This window comes from Orcinus orca, chromosome 1 (genome assembly GCF_937001465.1).
Source record: "Orcinus orca chromosome 1, mOrcOrc1.1, whole genome shotgun sequence".
Classification (NCBI taxonomy): domain Eukaryota; kingdom Metazoa; phylum Chordata; class Mammalia; order Artiodactyla; family Delphinidae; genus Orcinus; species Orcinus orca.
Genome location: NC_064559.1, coordinates 48,706,433 through 48,729,164, shown reverse-complemented (window position 1 = coordinate 48,729,164; position 22,732 = coordinate 48,706,433). Strand labels below are relative to the sequence as shown.

At 37.1% G+C, this 22,732-nt stretch overlaps 2 protein-coding genes across 5 annotated transcripts in view; both read left to right on the top strand.

Moving 5' to 3' along the window:
- Positions 1-22,732, top strand: part of NPL (N-acetylneuraminate pyruvate lyase) — a 216,786-nt gene that overhangs the window by 68,771 nt on the left and 125,283 nt on the right. The gene's annotated exons all lie outside the window — the stretch shown is intronic.
- The window catches only part of DHX9 (DExH-box helicase 9), a 55,043-nt gene that overhangs the window by 22,141 nt on the left and 10,170 nt on the right, over positions 1-22,732 (top strand). For 2 of the 4 annotated variants that reach the window (XM_004275203.4, XM_049699403.1), the window contains exons 7-19: positions 989-1,035; positions 2,553-2,689; positions 2,975-3,064; positions 3,170-3,331; positions 3,470-3,547; positions 4,086-4,277; positions 12,280-12,421; positions 12,866-12,948; positions 17,105-17,261; positions 19,375-19,475; positions 20,800-21,013; positions 21,196-21,290; positions 21,594-21,667. In XM_004275203.4, the coding sequence (XP_004275251.1) occupies positions 989-1,035; positions 2,553-2,689; positions 2,975-3,064; positions 3,170-3,331; positions 3,470-3,547; positions 4,086-4,277; positions 12,280-12,421; positions 12,866-12,948; positions 17,105-17,261; positions 19,375-19,475; positions 20,800-21,013; positions 21,196-21,290; positions 21,594-21,667 (1,572 nt within the window). Of the gene's footprint in view, positions 1-7; positions 160-988; positions 1,036-2,552; positions 2,690-2,974; positions 3,065-3,169; positions 3,332-3,469; positions 3,548-4,085; positions 4,278-12,279; positions 12,422-12,865; positions 12,949-17,104; positions 17,262-19,374; positions 19,476-20,799; positions 21,014-21,195; positions 21,291-21,593; positions 21,668-22,732 lie in introns of those variants that run through there. The other 2 variants (XM_033437928.2, XM_049699346.1) reach the window with 2 other exon arrangements.

Below are 22,732 nucleotides of genomic sequence, written 5' to 3'. Positions count from 1 at the left end.
CCCCTAGGTGGAGGAGAATGAGATTGAGTGCTGACTTTAAGCCTGGCTGAGAAACATACTGGCATCGGTGTCATTAATGAAAGGGTGGATGTTGTTCCCTTGAAAGCCAGTGGCCTTTGACCCCTGAAGCCGCTGTGCCTGAAGGTCAGTTCACATGAGGTATAGGAAGGAATCTAACATTTATTTTTTTTCTAAAGTCTCACCTAACCTTTTATTCACAGCACAAACTCAAGGTTAGAATGTACATGAGTAGTGGAAGGGATCAGAAAGCATAGATTTCAAAGGGCATTTTTGCCCTTGTTAAAACCTAAATTTATTCCCTAGAATCTGCTAGCAATTTTAGCTATAATTTTCAAAAATATTTTGTTCTCCAGGACCTGACTTAAATAAAGTGTGATATAAGTAAGCTAAATTTTTTGTTATCAAGGGCTGCTTCCAACTGCAGGCAGATATCAGACCCCCGCCTCAGGAACCACTGACATGTGCACAGTGGTTGTACACCCATGTGTATGTGTGCATACCTGCATATATTTAGCTTATCTTAGCAGATTGAAATCATTAGTGGGTGGCCCATGCAAAGGAATCTTAAAACAATCACAACTATAATTTAAGGGGTTTTAGGCCTATTTTATTTCTCGGCCTCAAGCTGAGTGGAAAATTCCTTTTCACTGAATGTATTCTAGCTATTCAGACTGCAACCTGTGAAATAAGAGTTAAAAGTAAGTAAATATAGAACCAAAAACCCTAACATTTTCTTTTCGTGAACAGTTGGTTCATCAACTTTGATTACAGCTGTCTCGTGCCATGTTGTGCATTATTTAAAGTTTATGTACTTCATTTGTTCTAGGATTGAACAGATATAAGTGTTTACAGTGGTTTTTTGCTTTGATTTGCCTAAGCAGTTGGAAAGCCTGCCTGATTGGGGAGTCCTGGATTTAATAATTTCTAAGAGTGAAATTTCTAACCTTGTTTATATATATTCTTACAGGAGCTTTATTGCAGAAATGACCATTTATATCAAGCAGCTGGGCAGAAGTAAGTGCTTCCCTGATACTCTGAGCCTTGTATAGTGGAGTAGTATTCGCTTTAAAGTCTTGAGCCACATATATGTAAGCTTTATTAATTTGATGGAGTCCATGATATAAGGTAGCATTTAGGGTATTTTAGAATATTAGAAGGCCCACTTTCCCATTTTTGCATGTGAAAAGAAAGATTGTGTTAGTTTACATTTCAAAGGGTAAGAGGTGGTAGGCTACTGAAGAATCTGCCACTGTCAAAGAATTTTAAAATGTTTATCTTTCTACATAAAAGATATAATTCCTTTGGGTAAGGCTAGCTAGGTGACATTTAGAAAGGAGTTAATCAGATGACAGGATTGGAGGCCTAAAAGTGAACGTGAGCGTTTAAGAGTCACGGAGTCAAGCAGAAAAGGTGAGAAGGTTACCCTGAGGAAGCACTTAAGGAATAGGTTGGGGTTATTCATAAAGGAAGTAGAAAGGCAAAGATATATTGCCTTTATTCTTAGTAAGTTTAAAGCAAGCAGTGTGTCATGCTTGAAAGTACGGAATAGCCCTGTGTACCTGGTTTTGTTACTAGCGAGTATTGTGACTTTGAATAAATCACACCTACATTGCTGGGACTCAATTTACTTCACTAAAAATTAGGAGAAATGGCTGAAGATTCTTTCCAGCTTGAGAATTCTGCAACTAACTCTGATGACTTAAATTTAGTATATCAAAGACTTCTAATAGAATCAAGCCTTTGAATGAATCACGAGGAGATGATGTTGAATTTTTTTATCCTAGACCTTAAAGATAAATTACTCTGTGTGAATGGGAATTTATTTTAAACTTATTGGAACACAGCTACAGTCATTTGTTTATGTCAGGGAAGAGCAAACTTCTGTAAAAGTCCAGATAAATATTTTAAGCTTAGTGGGTCACATATATCACACATTATTTCTGTCTTATATTTATGACTCTTTAAAATTTTTACAACATTTTTAGTTCCTGGGCCCATAGGTTTGTCAAACCCTGGTTTAAGTATTGTCATTGAATGCTTTCACACTTGAGAGACAGAGCTGAGTAATTGTGACAGACGATGTGGCCTGCAAAGCCTAAAATATTTATTTTCTGACCCTTTATAGAAGAAGATTGGTGTCTCCTGGTCTAGGCACTTTGGGCCCATTTTCTTTCCTTTGATTTGCTTTTTGATCCTTTACTTTTCAGAAGTTAAACTCTTTTCTTCCCCTGTTTTAATGCCAAATGATGTTAATAATAACAACTTTGTTGAAATAGGTTATTTGCTTTGATAATGATTTGTATGTGTCTTAGTGTGTGCCTGTAATCAAGATGGTTGGCTATTTAGTTGATAAGCTGTTAAAGTATGGCTTTTGGTTAACAGTTAGAATGAAAAGGAACTTAGAACTCGTAACGTACTCTGTATTTGAGGGCAGCTTTTGTACCTTACCTCCTAGTTGCTTATGTTGAGATGTTTTCTTTACTTAGACGATTTATCCTTCTGTTGTTGATAATCCTGACCTTAAATTATAGGGATTTTTGCACGCGAACATGGATCAAATAAAAAATTGGCAGCACAGTCCTGTGCGCTGTCACTTGTCAGACAACTCTACCACCTTGGAGTGATTGAAGCTTACTCTGGACTTACAAAGAAGAAAGAAGGAGAGACAGTGAGTCTTTAGACTTAGTAGCCCAAAGAGATATTGTAAGATTCAATTTAGCTTCTATTTAATAGTTGGCTAAAGAAGTTTGATAGTTCTGGGACTCTCGCCTCAAGAAATGGAAATGGCCCTACTAATCATCATTAAGTAATTCTTTCACGAGGGAACTGACTTGTTGGCTTTAGGACTATTGTAGACCTAATGTTGACTGCATACTCTTAACCCTACTGTAGTAGATTTGAGTAGTGTTTGGGTGTATGTTACATGATTTTCATGGCCATCCCTCTTCTGCAGGTGGAGCCTTACAAAGTTAACCTTTCTCAAGATTTGGAGCATCAGCTGCAGAACATCATTCAAGAGCTAAATCTTGAGATCGTGCCCCTAGTAAGCATACAGCTATTTAGTTTACCTTTGTATTGTACTTCTCTAGTCAGACAAACAACTAGTATTGTTTTTTGGTTTTGTTTTGTTTTCTGTTATTTTTAATAGCCTGATGATCCTTCTGTGCCTGTTGTACTCAACCTTGGCAAATTGGCTCATTTTGAGCCATCTCAGCGGCAGAACCAAGTGGGCGTGGTTCCTTGGTCACCTCCACAATCCAACTGGAATCCTTGGACTAGTAGCAACATTGATGAGGGGCCCCTGGCTTACGTGAGTGCAACATTATTTTTGAGATCAGACTCTCGTGTTTTACTTTTGAATATATTTCATTAGGATATCTAGATTAAAAATGATTCATTTTGAAGCTGAATTATGCTTTTGTGTGATTGTTGCCTTCTCATTTTACAGGCTACTCCAGAACAAATAAGCATGGACCTCAAGAGTGAATTAATGTATCAGCTGGAACAGGATCATGATTTGCAAGCAGTAAGTCTGTGAAGTATTTAGACATAAGGTGCTCGCAGTCTCAGAACTTTCTAGGTATGGGCAGAAGGACAGCGAATAATATGTTTTTGCCCTTTCTAGTAAGGTAGATCTGAGATACTAACCTAACTGCTAATCCTAGTTACCTCTGAGGGTAGTTGTGAGTTAAGGGCCTGTGATTCTTAAAGTGGAAGATGTGGGATAATAACTTTTTTTTTTTGGTAGTTTTTTGGTATTTTCTGAATGAAACAACTTAAAATGTTAGAAGAAAGGGAATGTATATGTAATATCTAGGGAGAAAAGGAGGAAAATAAGGGTGTGGATAAGGCCAAAAGATAGATTCTTCAGAAATTTAATGGAAAGAGACTGTTCAACTAGAGGTATAAATATATACATTCTTTCATGAAAAAGTATATTTTGAATATGCAGCCAGTGGAAAGGAATAACTTTTTATAGAGATGGCAAATTTCTTTTAGAATTAAGATAGTTGTTTCTAATATGTATATTGGTAGAAATTTGAGGTGTAACTTTTCTAATACAGATCTTACAGGAGAGAGAGTTACTGCCTGTGAAGAAATTTGAAAGTGAAATCCTGGAAGAAATTAGTCAAAATCCAGTTGTTATTATCCGAGGCGCTACTGGGTGTGGTAAAACCACACAAGTTCCCCAGTTTATTCTAGATGACTTTATCCAGAATGACCGAGCAGCAGAGTGTAATATTGTAGTAACTCAGGTAAGTAGCAAGCCAGCTTACGAGGTGTGTGCCTGGTGTGGATAGGGTTTGAGAGGTGGAAACACCTAGAAGCCTGACCATTCCTAATTCTTTGATCAGCTCCCCTTTGTAGTGACAAATTCTGAAAGTGGTAGAGTGTTAGGCCCTTTTAAATTAAAAAAAGAAAAAGGCGTGAAAGGAATTTAAGTCTGTGTTAATCTCCAGTATAACTCACGGATAAGCTAAACTGAACCATGTGAAGGATTCTTTTTGTCTGGGCTAGAGGGAGTCTTTGGGCCTAGAATTGAACAAAACAGAGTACTTTCTCCTTAAGTTTACATCCAAACCTTGGTTCTCTTTATCTTATCACCTTAATGTTCAATAAAAACCAGTCAGAGCAAGAGTAGACAAGATAGAAAAAGATAGAAAAACAGATAAATGGTTGGCTTTAGCTGAATGCTTACTATACACCAGCTTCTGTTTTGTTTGTTTATTTGTTTGTTTTAACATCTTTATTGGAGTATAATTGCTTTACAATGGTGTGTTAGTTTCTGCTTTATAACAGAGTGAATCAGTTATACATATACATATGTTCTCATATCTCTTCCCTCTTGCGTCTCCCTTCCTTCCACCCTCCCTATCCCACCCCTCTAGGTGGTCACAAAGCACTGAGCTGCTCTCCCTGTGCTATGTGGCTGCTTCCCACTAGCTATCTATTTTACGTTTGGTAGTGTATATATGTCCATGCCACTCTCTCACTTTGTCCCAGCTTACCCTTCCCCTCCCCACATCCTCAAGTCCATGCTCTAGTAGGTCTGTGTCTTTATTCCCGTCTTACCCCTAGGTTCTTCATGACCTTTTTTTTTTTCTTAGATTCCATATATATGTGTTAGCATACGGTATTTGTTTTTCTCTTTCTGACTTATTTCAGTCTGTATGACAGACTCTAGGTCCATCCACCTCACTACAAATAACAATTTCGTGTCTTTTTATGGCTGAGTAATATTCCATTGTATATATGTGCCACATCTTCTTTATCCATTGATCTGTTGATGGACACTTAGGTTGCTTCCATGTTCTGGCTATTGTAAATAGAGCTGCAGTGAACATTGTGGTACATGACTCTTTTTTGAATTATGGTTTTCTCAGGGTATATGCCCAGTAGTGGGATTGCTGGGTCGTATGGTAGTTCTATCCAGCTTCTGTTTTAAACAGTTGATATTTTTTTTTAACTCATTTAAAGTTTATGACGCTAAGATGTAAGTACTATATTATTTAATGTTTCTCTTTTAGTAACTTAAGGCACAAAGAGATTTAAAATTGTCCAAGGTTAACACAGGAAGTTGTTGAAACTAGGATTCATAACCAAACAGTTGGCCTTCAGTATTCCCCCTTTTGACTGCTACATCCTGTTGTTACCTTGCTAGCAGTAAGCAGTGCCTGCAAGTTTGTTGCAGTGCTTAGGCAAGAGCAGTCTTCTTAGGTTAAAGCGGTTCCTGTCAGCTCTAACCCTGTACTTCTGGCACTTGAAAGGAGAGCATTGCAAGTAGCCAGATACTACCTCTCAGGCTGGCTCAGACCTTGACTTAGGGATTCTTAACCTGGGAAGCTTAATTGATACTCAGGGTAGAGTCATGAATCTTGAAATAGCAAAAGATGTTTGTACACGTGCATTTATGTGGACATGTATAAACCATATTTTTTTAACATGTCTGAAATGAAGTATATCTTAAAATTGGCCTCTGTATTTTATAGGAGAGTTGGGTTTGGCGGGGCCTTTAAAAGATGACTGAAGGAATGCATTTAAAATGGATGATATTATAAGCTTGAAAAAAATATGATAGGTCTCCATTTTTCTGGGATAGGACCCTTAGCTTTCTTCTTCTCAAAATGTTCTTTGATTGCCCTTCTCACTCCCAAAACTGGTTATGATTTCTTTGCCTCACAGCAGAAGTTCCAACCTCAAGTACATCAATATAATATACTTGCTCTTAATGCTTATCTGATTTTTCAGGAGGTGTATTGTTCAGGAGGGCGCCATTTTACAGAAGAACTTTGAGCTCTGCTCTGCCCTCCTTCCTTACTACCACTCTCCATTTTTAAATTCAAAACAATTCAGCCATATACACAGAAATGCTGAATTCACCAAATGAGCTGAACACCTATGGTCTCACTCAGAAGTTGTTTGCATGTCATGAGTATGAAAAAAACTAACTCCCGCCCAAGTGAGAAGTGATTTTTTTTCGCCTGCTGTCTGACTTATCAAATCCAAATGGTTCCAGACAAAAATGGCTTCTGTTTGTTCCAGACAAAAATAGTTTTTGTACTGTGGTCTTCAACTTTGTATAATTTGCTTACTAACTTGTGTCCCTTCCCAAATAATTTGGACATTTCTGGTGGTTTCATCTGTAAAATGAACAGATTTCTATACGTAGGCTGTAACAAACGTACTTCTTTTGCGTATAAAACAACTTTCACTTATCCACTAGTTCTTTATTTATATTGCTTCATAAAGTGATAGATTTATGAAATTGAAAGATACTTCACAGAATTATTCCATCTTTCTACTCAGGGTGGAATGTTTATAATAGATGGTCACCTTACTTCTGCTTGAAAATTTCCAGTTGTGTGGAGATGTAGCCTGTGTCTTCTGATTTTGGACAAATGACTGACCTGTCACATGAAATCGACATTCTGTGGCTTCCATCTTTTTGTCCTAGTGCTTGTCCCCAAATCAGTCTCTGATTTCTCATACGTATAGTAAGTCTTCAAAAGTTTGTATAGTGTCCTAGTATATCTCCTTTGTTTTATAAACAACTGTAGTTTAGCCATGAAGATAGAGTCTAAGGTTGTTAAGCACATTCGAAGCATCAGCATCCTACCTGAGAAGGTAGGCCTGAACATACTGATTGGTCATTGTAGAATACAGTTCTTAATAATTGTGGTATTATATAGTACTTCTGTTAAGGCAGTCTGAGACAGCATTAATAATTTTTGTAGTAATATCACTGTTGTATCATCTTTTGATTTATTTATTAATTCATTCATTTATGGCTGCGTTAGGTCTTCGTTGCTGCCTGTGTGGGTTTTCTCTAGTTGCGGCGAGTGGGGGCTACTCTTCATTGCAGTGTGCGGGCTTCTTATTGTGGTGTCTTTTCTTGTTGCGAAGCGTGGGCTCTAGGTGCGCGGGCTTCAGAAGTTGTGGCACACGGAGTCAGTCGTTGTGGCTTGCGGGCTCTAGAGTACAGGCTCGGTAGTTGTGGCGCGCAGGCTTAGTTGCTCCACAGCATGTGGGATCTTCCTGGACCAGAGCTCGAACCCGTGTCCCCTGCATTGGCAGGCAGATTCTTAACCACTGCACCACCAGGGAAGCCCTCATTTTTCCTTTTTCCTCCACTTGCAGTCATATATAGGAAACCACATGAAGTCATTACCTAAGTTTTTTATGTGCTTGGTTAAATGTGTTATTTCAAGTCATAGAGCACAAGTTGGGAGATATTATGAACTAGAATAAAATAGAATGAGTAGCTCAAACCTTAACTCGTAACCTTACCACCAGCTTTAGTGTAAATTCTATACCAAACTCACTGTATCCTTTTTGTGCCTTCAGGCTATTCATACTCAAGCCACTTAAAACTTAGGGTGTGAGTGTGCAACAATTGAAAATAGGAAATAGTTATTTTCTGACCTTAAAGATGTTGAGAGAGGTGAATTAAAATTGCTAGGATGTTGGGCTTCCCTGGTGGCGCAGTGGTTGAGAGTCCGCCTGCCGATGCAGGGGATGCGGGTTCGTGCCGCTGTCCGGGAAGATCCCACATTCCGCGGAGCGGCTGGGCCCGTGAGCCATGTCCGCTGAGCCTGCGCGTCCGGAGCCTGTGCTCCGCAACGGGAGAGGCTATAACAGTGAGAGGCCCGCGCACCGCAAAAGAAAAAAAAAATTGCTAGGATGCAAATCAAGTATGTTAAATTAACATCTGTGAATATTTTGGCAGTCCTGCACGTACCCCAAGGTACCATCATTTCAGGATACAGCTGTCTGTCATGTAAAATAAACTCAGAACTTAGAAAATAGAGAAAGTGGAGTCTGGTATATTTTGTGATATCTGATGCCTTAGAAATCTTGTATTTTATTGCAGCCTAGTTTTATTACCATGTATTTAAATACCCAGATGAGAAATAGGGGTGCAAAGTTCTGAAAGCAGTACTCTTTCAGTTACAGATTGCTAAGAAGAGAAATTACAGTTCTGGATAAATGTCAAGAGGGGTATAAAGGATGCAGATTTTGAATACTGCAAAAGAACACTTTGAGACAGGCCTTTAGCTGCTTGTGGTATGGAAAGTTTTACCGGTAATATTAGCTGTTTTAATTAATTAAAGTGAACATAGAATTGTGAAGAAGAGGTAATCACTTAGAACTAACTACTGCTATGGCTGGTCTCCAGGCAAGAGTAATAAGATTGTACAGAGCAAATGAGAGCAGATAAATACGCAGTGAAAATGTAAAGAAAAGCTCATGTGCTGGAGGATAATTTGAAGTATTCTGTTGGAATGACTTAACATTATCCCTTGCTTTCATCACCACTACTTTTTACTAGTCTCACTTAAATGGGTTATTCTGTTACTTAATCCAAATACAACATAAAATTATAACAAGAGGCAGAATAATTGGGAAAAGGCTTAGTTGGAAGTAAAGAAAATTTGTATTACATCTGAAGTCATGTATATGAATTTAGGCAAAATACCTTTACCTGTGAACTTGTGTTTTTATCTATTAGAACGGGAAAAAAAATCTCATTGTTATTCTGAAGCACAAATAAAATAGTACATGCAGTCATGGTTTTTACTGTTGTTACACAGATGTTAATTATGATTGTTCTGGGGGGTCTCTGTAGTCTTGAATCTTTATATTTATTTATAGAATATAGAATATTTCCATATACTATAGAATATTTAAGAGAGGATAAGTTAAACCATATGTGGAAAGGTAGTTCTGCGGGTGTAGAAAGAAGGTGAACCTTGCTTTGTATTTATTCATTGTAGGACAGTATGTAAAACAGTTACTGAATATCCAAGGGAAAAGAGAGAAAATATTCAGGGGATAAATAGAGCAACCTATTTATAGGTTATCAGGTAGCACGCAGTCTGAGAAGTGTTTAAACGTTAATAGTCTTTTACATTAAGCATTGTTCTCCCACACAAAATGCGTATCCTGCGGATATTTATAATGAGCTAAGAATTATACTGAGAATAAGATTTTATTTTTAGTTTCTTTTTTCTGACTCTAAAAGTATTATATACCCATTGGGGAAAAAATTAGAAAATAAAGTAAATTTTAAAAGAAACCAAAGCCCATGCAGAATCCCACCATCCAGAAGTAATCATTTTTACTTTTGGCCTTTATGCTTTCAGACTTCATGTACATATACTGTATGTACACCATCCTAACTTGTCCCCTTTATGTAACAGCACACCTGCTATTAAAGCAACAGAATAATTTTCTAATGACTTCATAATTTTCCATTTTATGCATATACGTTTATTTTATTCTTAAATGATGGAGATACTTTAAGATTGTTTCTAATATTTTGATATTTATGTATGCTGGGATGAATATACTTGTACATACATTTTATACTCTCGTTGGATTATTTCATTGGAATAAATTCCTAGACCTGGAATTGTTGGGTCAAAGGGTATGCATATTTAAGTTTTATGCATTTTGCCATACTCCCCTCAGGAAGAATCATACTGATTTCCAGTTGGATCAGTTAGAAGCACTTCTCTTTTTAATATGTATTTTAAATGTTTATTTTGAAGTTAGGGCTGTTGAAATTGGAAGGCGGTAAGTTAGAGAAGCATACAAAACATGGAAAGGAGATTGTAGGGTCATTTGTTTCTTTGCTGTTTGAATAGTCATCTTGATATTGATGTTTTCTACTTTTACTCAAGGAAATTTGGCCAGTAGGGCTTCTGAAGATGGTTGTTTTAGCACTTCTTATGTTAATTTGTAACAGCCTCTGTCGTGGATGTCTTGGGATGTGAGGACTGTACCCATATTCACTTTAAAAGGCTGGAAACTACAAAGGTGATTGACCTGAAAGTAGCCTCAAGCTGGTAAAAGCAATCCTTGAGTATCCAGTAGCATAGAAATACACCTCAGAAGAGTCCAATATCCTAATTGAGTTGAAGTTTTTCCAGAAGCCAGCTATTTAGTAGAAATGTTGAAAACTATAGGAAAGACAAAAGGAGAGAAAAGCGATAATAGTGTTGAGCATTTACCTACTCTTTGTAGAATGCAAAGAACTTCTTGAAAATGCCCAAAAACTTTGTATTTTATACCTTCAGTGGAATATCATCTTCACATTCCCTGACATAAGTATATAGCAGAATGCTTCTCTTTATGGACAAATGCATAACTCAGTCCTTCATGTAACACTTTTATTCAGAGTTAGTGAGGTGCAGAGAACTGGTTGGCAATAGTCATTAAAAGCTAGCATTGTTCAGCGAAACAAGGCACATAAACCAGAAAGAATATAAGCTCAGGAAAATGTACAGTATGTTCGAGATGGCATCTTTTAATCCCTTACCTTGCTGGACAGGGTAAATATGAACTAGGTGATTGTACACTTCACCTGTATGTGTTACTAGCCACATACCATAAGAGACTCTTGTGTTAGGGGATATAGAAATTAATATATCGTGTTTTATATTAATTCAAAGGATGTTGAGGGCTTCCCTGGTGGCGCAGTGGTTGAGAGTCCACCTGCTGATGCAGGGGACACGGGTTCGTGCCCCGGTCCGGGAAGATCCCACATGCCACGGAGCGGCTGGGCCCGCGAGCCATGGCCGCTGAGCCTGCGCGTCCGGAGCCTGTGTTCCACAGCGGGAGAGGCCACAACAGTGAGACGCCCGCGTACTGCAAAAAAAAAAAAAAAGGATGTTGATAGCTCTAGTGAAGCTACTGGTTTTTTGGTTTGGGGGTTTTTTTGGTTTGGTTGGTTTTTGTTTTTTAAGATTGTATTAGCCTCTGATTTCCTAAATGGTCATGTCATATAACCTGGGGTATAATCACATAGGTTAACTAACTTAACTAAATATGGAACTCGGAAAAAACTTTCTCAGTCTAGGAACTAAAATACAGTCTATCATCAGGAACTTTTTGACAAAGTCAAATACAAGGCAACCTGGAAGCATTTAGTCTAAATCTGCATGTACCTCCATAGCTATACATTCAGGATATCATAGTAGCCATGGTATCCACCAAGTAAATGCTGTTTTGTGTACTTAGAAGACAGGGGACACTTTGGAAGTTTTCATAAAAGTTAAGGTCCAACACTTAAAATTTTAACCCATAATTGTCCTTAGGGTTCAGCATATTTATTGCTAACAGCATGTATATTGCTGGAAAAGGTAATATACACTCAGTTTTCCCAGCTACATAAGCTCATCAAAATGAGGAGTGATTTCATTGAGGTGTTTTTTTAATCTCTAGCACCTTTTGTGGCACGTGATATCAATACAGATAAGCTATGACTGCTTTATGAGTTAATAAGTGAATGAATCGTAGATATGGCAAAGGAGGTTGTTCACCTTCCTAATAACCCGTACATCTCAGTTAAATAGTTCTTTAAACACAGTGCAGTGTGCCTGCACTGTGGTAGGAAGTTATAAGAACAAGCTCTCCACGTGTGATCTGTCTGCTTCCCTACTGGAAAATCACTTGATACCATTTAAGAGTTAGGGCCAATGGTGAAGAAATTTTATTTTCTATAAAACCTTGGAATCACTTTATACACAAAATGAAAAACAGCATTTTTAACTGTCTACAATAGAATTAAGTGGTATTTTTTTTGTTTCTTTAATAAACTTTGGAGCTTCCTAAATGTTATCACTACTATTATTGTTTCTGTTGATTACTGAGCTGGCAGTGGGTCAGATTTACGACAGTGATTTAATAACCCTAGTAAACAAGTGTAACTAATTTTGTATCTTTTAAATCACTTTTTTTTTTGTCTTGTCTCAGCCCAGGAGAATCAGTGCAGTTTCTGTGGCAGAGCGAGTTGCATATGAGAGAGGAGAAGAGCCTGGAAAAAGTTGTGGCTATAGTGTTCGATTTGAGTCTATACTTCCCCGCCCTCATGCCAGTATAATGTTTTGTACTGTGGGTCAGTAATCTGTTTTATTTTGGCCTTTCACTTGGGGTTTACATTGTGTTTGTGAAGAAAACTTGATAATAGCACAGAATGACTGGAAATAATAAATCAAGAGCCCAGTTTCAGAATTCTTGTTTAAATAGAACTTTTGGCAATTTTTTTCTTCATGGAGGGTGTTATGTACCTGCTGGCTGTTGTAGTGCAGAGCAAATGAAATCAGCTTAGGTTGCTGGAACTGTTAAATATGTTTTCATTAGACAAATGTGTTACAGACTACATGATCACTTCTTTAATAATTTAAATATACCAATGATTATTTATTTCCTAAAACGCTGGGGTTATAGTAGTTGAAGCATAGTTGATTGTCTAGAAATCGGTTTCTTTGCACTTTTCCTTACCTCCCTACTTTAAACATAGAAACTCATCTCCAGTGTTTACTCTGATTTTCTTTTCAAGGTGTACTCCTAAGAAAATTAGAAGCAGGCATTCGAGGAATCAGTCATGTAATTGTAGATGAAATACATGAAAGAGACATAAATGTAAGTAACTTGAGAGTGATGGTAAGGTACCAGCGCTAAAATTCTGAATAAAGAGAAATGAAGTAGAATGTCTTTATTTTATTTCCATTTTCCCATAGCTTACAACTTCTATCAAAATTATGAACTTCAGTCACTAAGATATTGGACACCTTTTTTAGCAAAGCCATTAAACCCTTTTTTTCCCTTTGTTAAAGCACAGAGTTCTAAAAGTAAAGACCTCTTCTTATTGTAAAGTAAGTATTATTGCAGTGATCATTAAGTTAGCATAATTCAGCAACTGAACTAATGATTTATCACTGAATAGCTGATGGAATTTTAATAACCAGTTTTTCTTTGAATTGAAAATTTATCTGTGATAAACTTCACATTGTTTTCCCCCTGCCGCCTGGCTTGTGGGATCTTAGTTCCCTGACCAGGGATCAAACCCGGGCCCATGGCAGTGAAAGCGCCGAGTCCAAACCACTGTACAGCCAGGGAATTTCCACAGTTTTAAATTTAATATAGTTAATGGTGTGTTTTCGGATGTTTGCAGCTTTAGTCTTTTCCAACATAAATGATAATCATGCCAGAAATAAGAAAAAACTAGAATTTTTTTCACACCCTATCCTTTTTTTTTTTTTTTTTTTTTTCACCCTATCCTCTTTTGGTCCTTGGCAAAACTTGTATAGAATTAACTTATTATACAATTGTATAATTCAGAGATTGATACCATAAATCAGTGACTTGTTTTTATGGCACTGTTTTACATATCCACACGAAGGTATTAGTGGGTGGACAGTATGTCATTCAGACTGTTTCCAAGCTACTGTTACTTAAAACATTCATTGGAGCTCATCCTCTTTAGAAAATAATTCCATAGCCGTTGTTGTTCATCATACTTAGTTTTAGCAAAATTTTGATCTTTATGGTTGAGCTAAAGCAAGTAAGAAAGTTTGCGTGGTCTTTCAGATGACCTTTTTAAATCAAATCTGTTCCGTAGGATAAAATTTTTGCTGCTTTTGTCATTCAGAATCTTTTGAAAACTAATGTTTTCCCCCCCAATTAACTTAATTGTAATAAATGTTTCAGTATTTTCTTTACTAGCATGGTAACATACCAATGTTCTTAGAGTTTAAATTATTCCAGGTCACACTAGAAACATCATGGATCATCATTACTAGTTTCCCCCAAAATAAGTGGCTTTGGTCAACTTTTCTTGAAAGATTGTCTATATTAATGTATTATTCACAGTAAAAATGGAAAAACACCTTTGCAGAAACATATGTTCTTTTTCAGATGAACCTTATCTAAACGTCACTTTACGGGGAAAACCCAAGAGAACTTAAAAGACCAATTATTAGAAATAATAGGGGACTTCCCTGGCGGTCCAGTGGTTGGGACTCTGCACTTCCACTGCAGGGGGCACGGGTTCAATCCCTGGTCGGGGAATAAGGATCCCACATGCCGCACGGCCGAAAAAAAGAGAAACACTTAGCAATATGGCTGGGAGAAAAAGTTAATATACAAAAGTCTGTTGCATTGTGTACATTACAAACAGCTAGAAAACAACTAAAGATACCACTGCGCTAGTCAGAATGTCAAACACCTAAGACTAAGTCCAACAAAAAGATATGCAGAACCTATACAGGAAAAATAAAACTTCATTACAAGACATTAGAAAAGACCAGATTGTGTTCACGGCCAATATAATATAGATGTCAGTTTGCCTGAAGTTGATCCACATCTGAATGCAATTCTAATCCATTCCCAGTAGGTTTTGTTAATAGGCTGATTATAAATACCTATAGGGAAGATTTATGGCCAAAAATAACAAGGACTCCTGTAGAAGAGCAGAATGAAGGGTCTTGCTTTACAGATCTCAGGACTTAATTTGAACCTATAATAATTAGTATAGTAGATGAGATGACAGTTTGACCAACAACAATACAGAGTGTAGAAACAGATTGTGTGTTGCATGCAGCTTCGGTATAATAGAGTGAGTGACAGATGGCATGTCAGATCAGTGGAAAGGGAATGGACTGTTCAGTAAATGGAGCTGGAAACAGTTGGTCATCCATAAGGAAATACTTGAACTTGGATCCTTACCTTATAACCAGATACAGAAATCAGCTCCAGATAAGGACTTAAATGCCAAAGCAGTTTTAAAACTCTTGAGTAGAATATATAAGTAGACATCTAGACAGCACTATCCAGTAGAAATATAATGTGGCCTAAACATGCAGTTTTTAATTTTCTAGCATCATATTTTAAAAGGTGAAAAAAACAGGTAAAATTAACTCAGTATATTTTCATCATGTAGTCAATATAAAAAATATATTGACTTTTTTTTGCGGGTTTTTTTCATATTAAGTCTTCAAAATCTGTCTGTGTATTTTACACTTAGAACACATCTCAGTTTAGACCAGGCACATTTTATGTGCTCAGTAGCCACAACTATATTGGGCAACATAGTTCTATACTTTCTGGAAGAATTTCTTAGAACATGAAATGCATTAACCATGAAACAAAAGACTGAGGTATTCATCTATATTAAGATTAAGATCGTGTATTCATTCGAAGGATACTTTAAGGAAAACCACAAGCTAGAAGATTCCAATATAGCCAACAAAGGATTAGTATAGAAAATATAAACACCTCCTACAAATCAGTAAGCAAAGTACAGATGACTCAGTAGAAAAACAAGGAAATAGGCATTTTACAAAGAGGAATGATATTTGGCTAGTACATATGATGGGGTGTTCAGTCTCATTGGCTAATAGGAAAGTGCACACCAAGACCATAATAAGGTACATATACTTTATATCCATTTGGTTAATAAAATTTTAAGTGATGATGCCAAGTATTGGAGAATATAAATATCAGCAGGATCTCTTGTCCATTGCTCATAGTAGTTTATGAACTGGTGGAATGCCTTAGGAAAACAGTTGAGCATTATCTGCAAAAGTTCAACATTTACACATCCTATGAGTGCAGTTCCATACCTACACTTACCCACAGAAACTTGGCGAATGTACTGTAGGAGACATGAACTAGGATGTTCAGAGTAGCAAATGTTTGTAAGAGTAAAATCCCGGAAACAACCCACATACTTGCAGTAGTTACCACCAGAAATCTACTGGTGAATTAATGGGTACATACACACAGTGGGATATTTAAATAGTCATCAGAAAGAATAACTCTGGTGATTCACACGTGGGTGAGTCTTAGCATCGCTATAGGATGTGAAAAAGGAAATCCCTAAAGATTACATAAAATATCATACCTTCTCATAAAGTTAAGAATAGGTAAATCAGGGCTTCCCTGGTGGCGCAGTGGTTGGGGGTCTGCCTGCCAATGCAGGGGACGTGGGTTTGTGCCCCGGTCCGGGAAGATCCCACATGCTGCGCAGCCTGCGCATCCGGAGCCTGTGCTCCGCAACGGGAGAGGCCACAACAGTGAGAGGCCCGCATACCGCAAAAAAAAAAAAAAAAGAATAGAATAGGTAAATCTTAAAATATATGTATGCATGCATATATATGTATGTATGTCTAGTTAGATATGCATATAGATCAGAGGAAAGGTATATGAAAAGGACTAAAAAGATTCAGGATGGTGGATTTCTCTATTTGGGGAGACAGAGTGATGGACTTAAAGACCCCATAGCTAGAGAAAGGTTTTATTAGAGTTCTAGCTTTCATGTTGTTGTTTGGTGGGTTGATGGAAACTTTACATTATTAAATAATAAATGTCTCGACCATTTTGTTTGAATGGACTAAATATAGCCTTTTCAGCATTTGTAAGATTCACTTTACAGGTGATTGGAAAACTGATTTTTGGCACATCATGGCTTTCCCCTTTTCTCTAGTAGTTTGTGCAACTGAAAATATAAATTTCACTGAAAATTTCCTCTCGTTAATGTTTTTTTTTTTCTCTTCCCTTCCCTTCCCCTACCCTAGTAGCGCTCATTTCTAATTCCCACGAGTAGGCTACAACTGTTCTTAAAAATACTGTTACCATATCCCACTGTAATCCTTCATCTTACTTCTACAAGCCGCCCAAGAAACTGAATTTCACTGATACCTTGTGGCTTATTAACACAAGAAATCTTTTAGCTGTACCTTGTGAGCAAGGACTTTTCAATGCATTTATTTTTCCATTTGTGTTTGTGTTTTAATAGACTGACTTCCTTTTGGTAGTGTTGCGTGATGTCGTTCAGGCATATCCTGAAGTTCGCATTGTTCTCATGTCTGCTACTATTGATACGAGCATGTTCTGTGAATATTTCTTCAGTTGCCCAATCATTGAAGTTTATGGGAGGACTTACCCAGTTCAAGGTAAATATCGTGGGGGTGGGATGGGAGGGTGAACATTTTTTGTAGTGTGGATTTTCTTAATCCTAGAGATTGGAGTAATAGTTTAAAGGATATTTAAAATAAAATCCAAATCAGGGTATCAAATGCATCATAGCGTTCTTGGGGTTTTAGTCAAGGAGTAGTGAGTTTCGTTTACAACTTGAGGAGTTTGCATATCCAGTGAATTTCCTGTCCTTACAGCTAAAGTTAACTTGTAAGATTTTATAGTCGAGTGTAAATTAATATGCCTATAGATGTTCATGGGAAATAACTGTTAAAAGTTTAAGCAGCCAGGGTCAAATTAACTAAGAGAATCAATCTTTCCTAGAGCCAGAGCAGGCAGATTTTGAAGTGAGATTAAGATGAGAGTTTCAAGGTCAAATATTTCTGATTGTTAAGAGTTTATTTAGAAGATTTTGTCATTACCATTTTCTAGAATAGTCATCTAGTAGCTTGGTTTTAAAAATTACAGCACAGTTTAATTGAGGGCATGAAAATAAGCTAAAAATTTTTCAGTGTACATATGAAATGATGAATGGCTACGTCAGGATGCTAACTTGAAATTCAGAAGGTGAGGGTAGCTCTGAAATAAAAGTCAGTGCGCTCATATCTCACGAGGGTTAATAATGGTTAATAATGCTGCAACTGCTTTGCATGCGTACTGGCGTTGAAAAAATAATTAAATGGATGACAGATGGTGGGAACCAGGTTTACTGCTGGAGTGGGAGGTTACAGGTAAGTATGAGGGAAGGCTTGAGTGAACCCTGTGGTACTGGATTACAATTGGAGACATTAGTGAGAACTCGTGTTTAGATAGAAATGGATAGATACAAAACTAAATATACATGTGTATGGACCCATGGATTAGCATACATAGATATATTTTCTAGCTCTGTCTGCTGAGCAGGCCTAGAAGTAATGACATCCCAGTAGCAAGGATCATGTTTCCAACACCCAGATCATGTTTCCAATACCATTCTCCAGTTAAAGGAACCAGATGCCCTTGAAGAAATGACTGATTCTGAAGTTGAGGCAGGGAATATACAAGATGAGCTTGAAACATCTTATAGTGACAGAAAGTAAGGAAGTGCTTTAAAAAAATAAAAAAACAGTGAAGGGGACAAAGGGACATAGGAGTCAACATGAAAGCTCTCAGTGCCCAAAAATGGAATAGTTGGAACAAAAAAGTAGAAAACGTAGTATTGGATTATAACCTAAAGTATAGAATAGATACCCATGAATTTATATGGTGGTTGAATAAATAAGTGGGTAATAAAGACAAAGCTGTCATATGGAAGAACTAGAAAAAAATTACATAGATACTCTCTCTTAGCAAAGTGATGCTTAACTCCTTCAGTGTGTGCTGTGCTTAATGAATTGCTTCCAAAGAGTAGAGTATGGAAAGGGGGAAACGAGTCACTCAGCGATGGAGTTAACTTGGCAAACACTACCTCAGGTTGATCCAGTTTAAAGTCATCAGTGATGAGTCATGTTGATAGTATGTACCTTTGATATAATGAGATGAGAATGGTACTTTAGGGCTCTAAGGGTATAGAGGGGGGAGTGTTTAGATTATGAGATACTTCTGAAACAGTTCTGGAACACTTCAAAGAACCTCAGGAGCATAATTGATCAGTAGATGTTCCAACCTTCGCATTGAAGTCCTTTTTTAAGAGTAATAACTAAAAGGAACCCATTTTTACCTGTACATCCTGATAGAGGAAGGATGGACTATGGTATATTATTGTATTGATAGTAATTTTTCTCTATATATAACACCCACACTGGGAGTATACAGCATAGAGCACAATATGCATTCCATGAATGTTTGATTGAATATTGTGTATAGCGGATACCCTGACTGGCTTTGTGGGAACATGTAGAAGAGATACCTCACCCTCCTCCAAGGTTCAAGAGATGGAAACACTGAGTTTGATTGGAAAAAGAGTTTATTGACACTGAAGTTTCTTGGCAGTTGTGAAGAATCAGATGGAAGGGTATGAAGTAGTTTTGAATTATGAATTAGAAAATGAGTTTTAAAGACTGCTCCGTTCTGCAAGTTGATAGTACTTACCTGACTGCATTGTCCTGCCAGAATATTTTCTGGAAGACTGTATTCAGATGACCCACTTCATTCCTCCACCAAAGGACAAGAAGAAGAAGGATAAGGATGATGATAGTGGTGAAGATGATGATGTAAGTGAATTTCATGAAGAATTTTCATTGTGGGCAAAATTGTTATTGCAGGGAATGATTTTAGTAAAAACATGCAATGAGTTAGCATTACTAAAAACTTCTAAAAATTGACTGTAATGTCTATCTTTGAATTAATTGATATATTTCACTCCAAAGAATTCCATGTTCAGTGAAAAGCGCTTTTCATACCATGAGTTAAATCATCTCTGGCATAAAGGTTAAAAAAAAGAGAAAGGAGTAAGATATTTAATAACTCCCATTTTGTAAGGCTTTGCTGCTCAGAGTGTTTTCCATGAGCCATAGCACCTGGGAAACTGGAAGAGAGGTAGAATCTTGTGCCCCACCCCAGATCTCCTAAATCAGAATCCACACTTTAACAAGACCTTCGGGTGACCCATATGTACAATAAAGTTTAAGCAATAGCAGCTACAGTCCTAGGTTACAGAGACTGTATGGTAATGACATTAGCAGATGGAGAGAGTATTAAAGTGGGGGATGATGAGGGATTTCCTAAGAAACAGGAAAGAAAAGTGACACTTATTTCGTAGTGCTTCAGAGTTGGACCAGTGATATTTAAAAATGCATCTTGAATCTGGAAACATGAACAGAATGAATGCTACAAGGCAGCCAGCAATGCAGAATATGATAAACATAACCTAGGATTCGGTATTTTTAATCAGATTTGAGGATATAAATGAATTATATTATGAATTATATCCTCAAATCCGATGAATTAAAAAGTTTCTTAGGGGGGAAAAATCAATTGTAACAACTTCATTTCCCGTTACTGAAGGTTTGGTTTATCATTGGTTCTCAGGCAGACTTTTTGGAAAATACAGACCACATTATTTCAGATGTAGATGAGGTGATCAAATACCCTGTCTGCCGGTATGAGTGAGCCTGGGAATTACACAGGAAGACATCGTGTATATATAATTACATGATAATTGATACAAAGAGAGGATCATAGGAGCAGTTTATTAATCAGTAAGGAAAATATTTTTGAAAAACCAAGAGTTTATAGTCATAAGAGAGAAATAAGCTTGGTAGAAGGAGCCATTAGAAGTTTTAGAGTCAAATTTAAGAGTTTGTGCTTGAATTTTAGTCATGTCCTATGGGAAGTATTGGTCAGTAGAAAAATTCAGTATGTCAGCGTGCAGTAGTTTTTGAAAATTAAATTTCTTCTATATGCCAGATAAGACTAATCAGCTAGAATCAATAAGGACATTAGGTGTTATGTGAACATTAAGTAAAATGTAGGAGACTTAACTCCTGGGCTGTACTAATGGAGACAGTCCAAAATATGTCTCCCTGTTTTTTGCAGGCAAATTGCAACCTGATCTGTGGTGATGAATATGGTCCAGAAACAAAGATGAGCATGGCTCAACTGAATGAGAAAGAAACTCCTTTTGAACTCATCGAGGCTCTACTTAAGTACATCGAGACCCTCAATGTTCCTGGAGCTGTGTTGGTTTTTCTGCCTGGCTGGAATTTGATTTATACTATGCAGAAGCATTTGGAAATGAATCCACATTTTGGTATGAGTCTTCTTTGAATTCTCAACTATTTGAGTGAAAAATGAATGATTTTGCTTGCACCCTAGCCAATATGTGAAAACAAAATTTAGTGTTGTATCAATTTTTGATTAAAAACATACATAATGTAGAAGTTTTAAACTCGGCTCCTATTTTTAGACCTTAACTTTTCCATATTTTTATAGGAAGCCATAGGTATCAGATTCTACCTCTGCATTCTCAGATTCCTCGAGAGGAACAGCGCAAAGTATTTGATCCAGTACCAGCTGGAGTAACCAAGGTAAGTAGTAAACATTACAGTTACGGGGTTGGAAGTAACATAGATATTAGACAACTATTACAGACCTTCAAAGAGCTATCCAAAAAAATTGTAATCCATCTGAATTGAGGAAGAAAAAAGGGGTCCTTTCTTCATGAGTTTAGTAGGTTTTTCAATTATCCAGTCAATGAATGAGTGATTTATTTGAAGATTTCTGTAATTCTGTTGTCATTTGTTACATAAGCAGACCATTCCTTTTAAGTACATAATAGGAAAATATTTTCTGAAGTGTAATTTTTCTTAATACCATTTCTTTCTTCACAGGTTATTTTGTCCACAAATATTGCTGAGACAAGCATTACCATAAATGATGTTGTTTATGTCATTGACTCCTGCAAGTAAGTTCCCAAGGAACCCATTGCTTTGAATACAGTAAATCTTTACAATACTCCATGTAGTGTCTAGAATCAGTTAACAGAATCAAAAACACCTTATTTTTAAAACTCTTGTGTTCTCTTACCATCAGAATTACTGTGCTGCGTCTGAGTTATAGTGTAATTAATGATTCTTGGTGTTGATCATCATATCAGTTATGGTAGAAAGTGACGAAGCTTAACACTAACTTCTGACTGCTTCCCACTTATTCTTGTCTGCTGGTGTTTTGCTCATTTCCCATTGGGTGTTTCCATTGACCACTGCCACACAGTGGCATGCTCTTTGGTGTATAAAGATGTCCAGTATTTAGCTCATGACAAGTGACCTATTTGTAGGACACTACTTAAGAATTGAGACTTCATATTTGGTATGAGATACCCTGGGAAATACACAGGGAGGCATTGTGTATAGGTAATTACATGCTAATTGATACACAGAGAGGACAAAAACGTCGAAACATTGTTCTGTCTAGCCAGTTCGTGCCTCATGTCTTCTCTCTGTAGCCCCTAAGCCTTTCCTGGCAATTGAAGATTTGCCAGTGCCCACTTTAGGGAATGGTGAATAGCATGCCCCTCTTTTGTGCCAATCCCAGTCATTTAGTGCCAGCTGCCTATGTGTAACATTGACAAATTCTGAGGTTGCTTAGGGGTTCAAGAGGACCGTGCCAACACCACTTGGTGAGATCATCAGAAGTGCTACATGTTCCAGTTTAGCACATAGCCTTTAGATCATAGATTGCCTAAAAGTTAAACTAAACTTCAGAATAGAGTTGGCTTTGAATAATTATCACTCACCCACCTGCACGTGCCAGATCCTGTTTAAGTGCTATATGTTCATTAATTCACATAATGTTCATAAAAACACTGCAAGATAGGTGATAGTATTATACTCATTTTCACATGAGGCACAGAAAGATTAGTAACTTGGCCGAGATCATCCAGCTGGTAAGTGGCACATGTATATTGTATTGCCTCCTAGCAGGTTGGCAGCCTGAAAGAGTGCAGAGTCAAATTCTTAGCGGTGCTGTT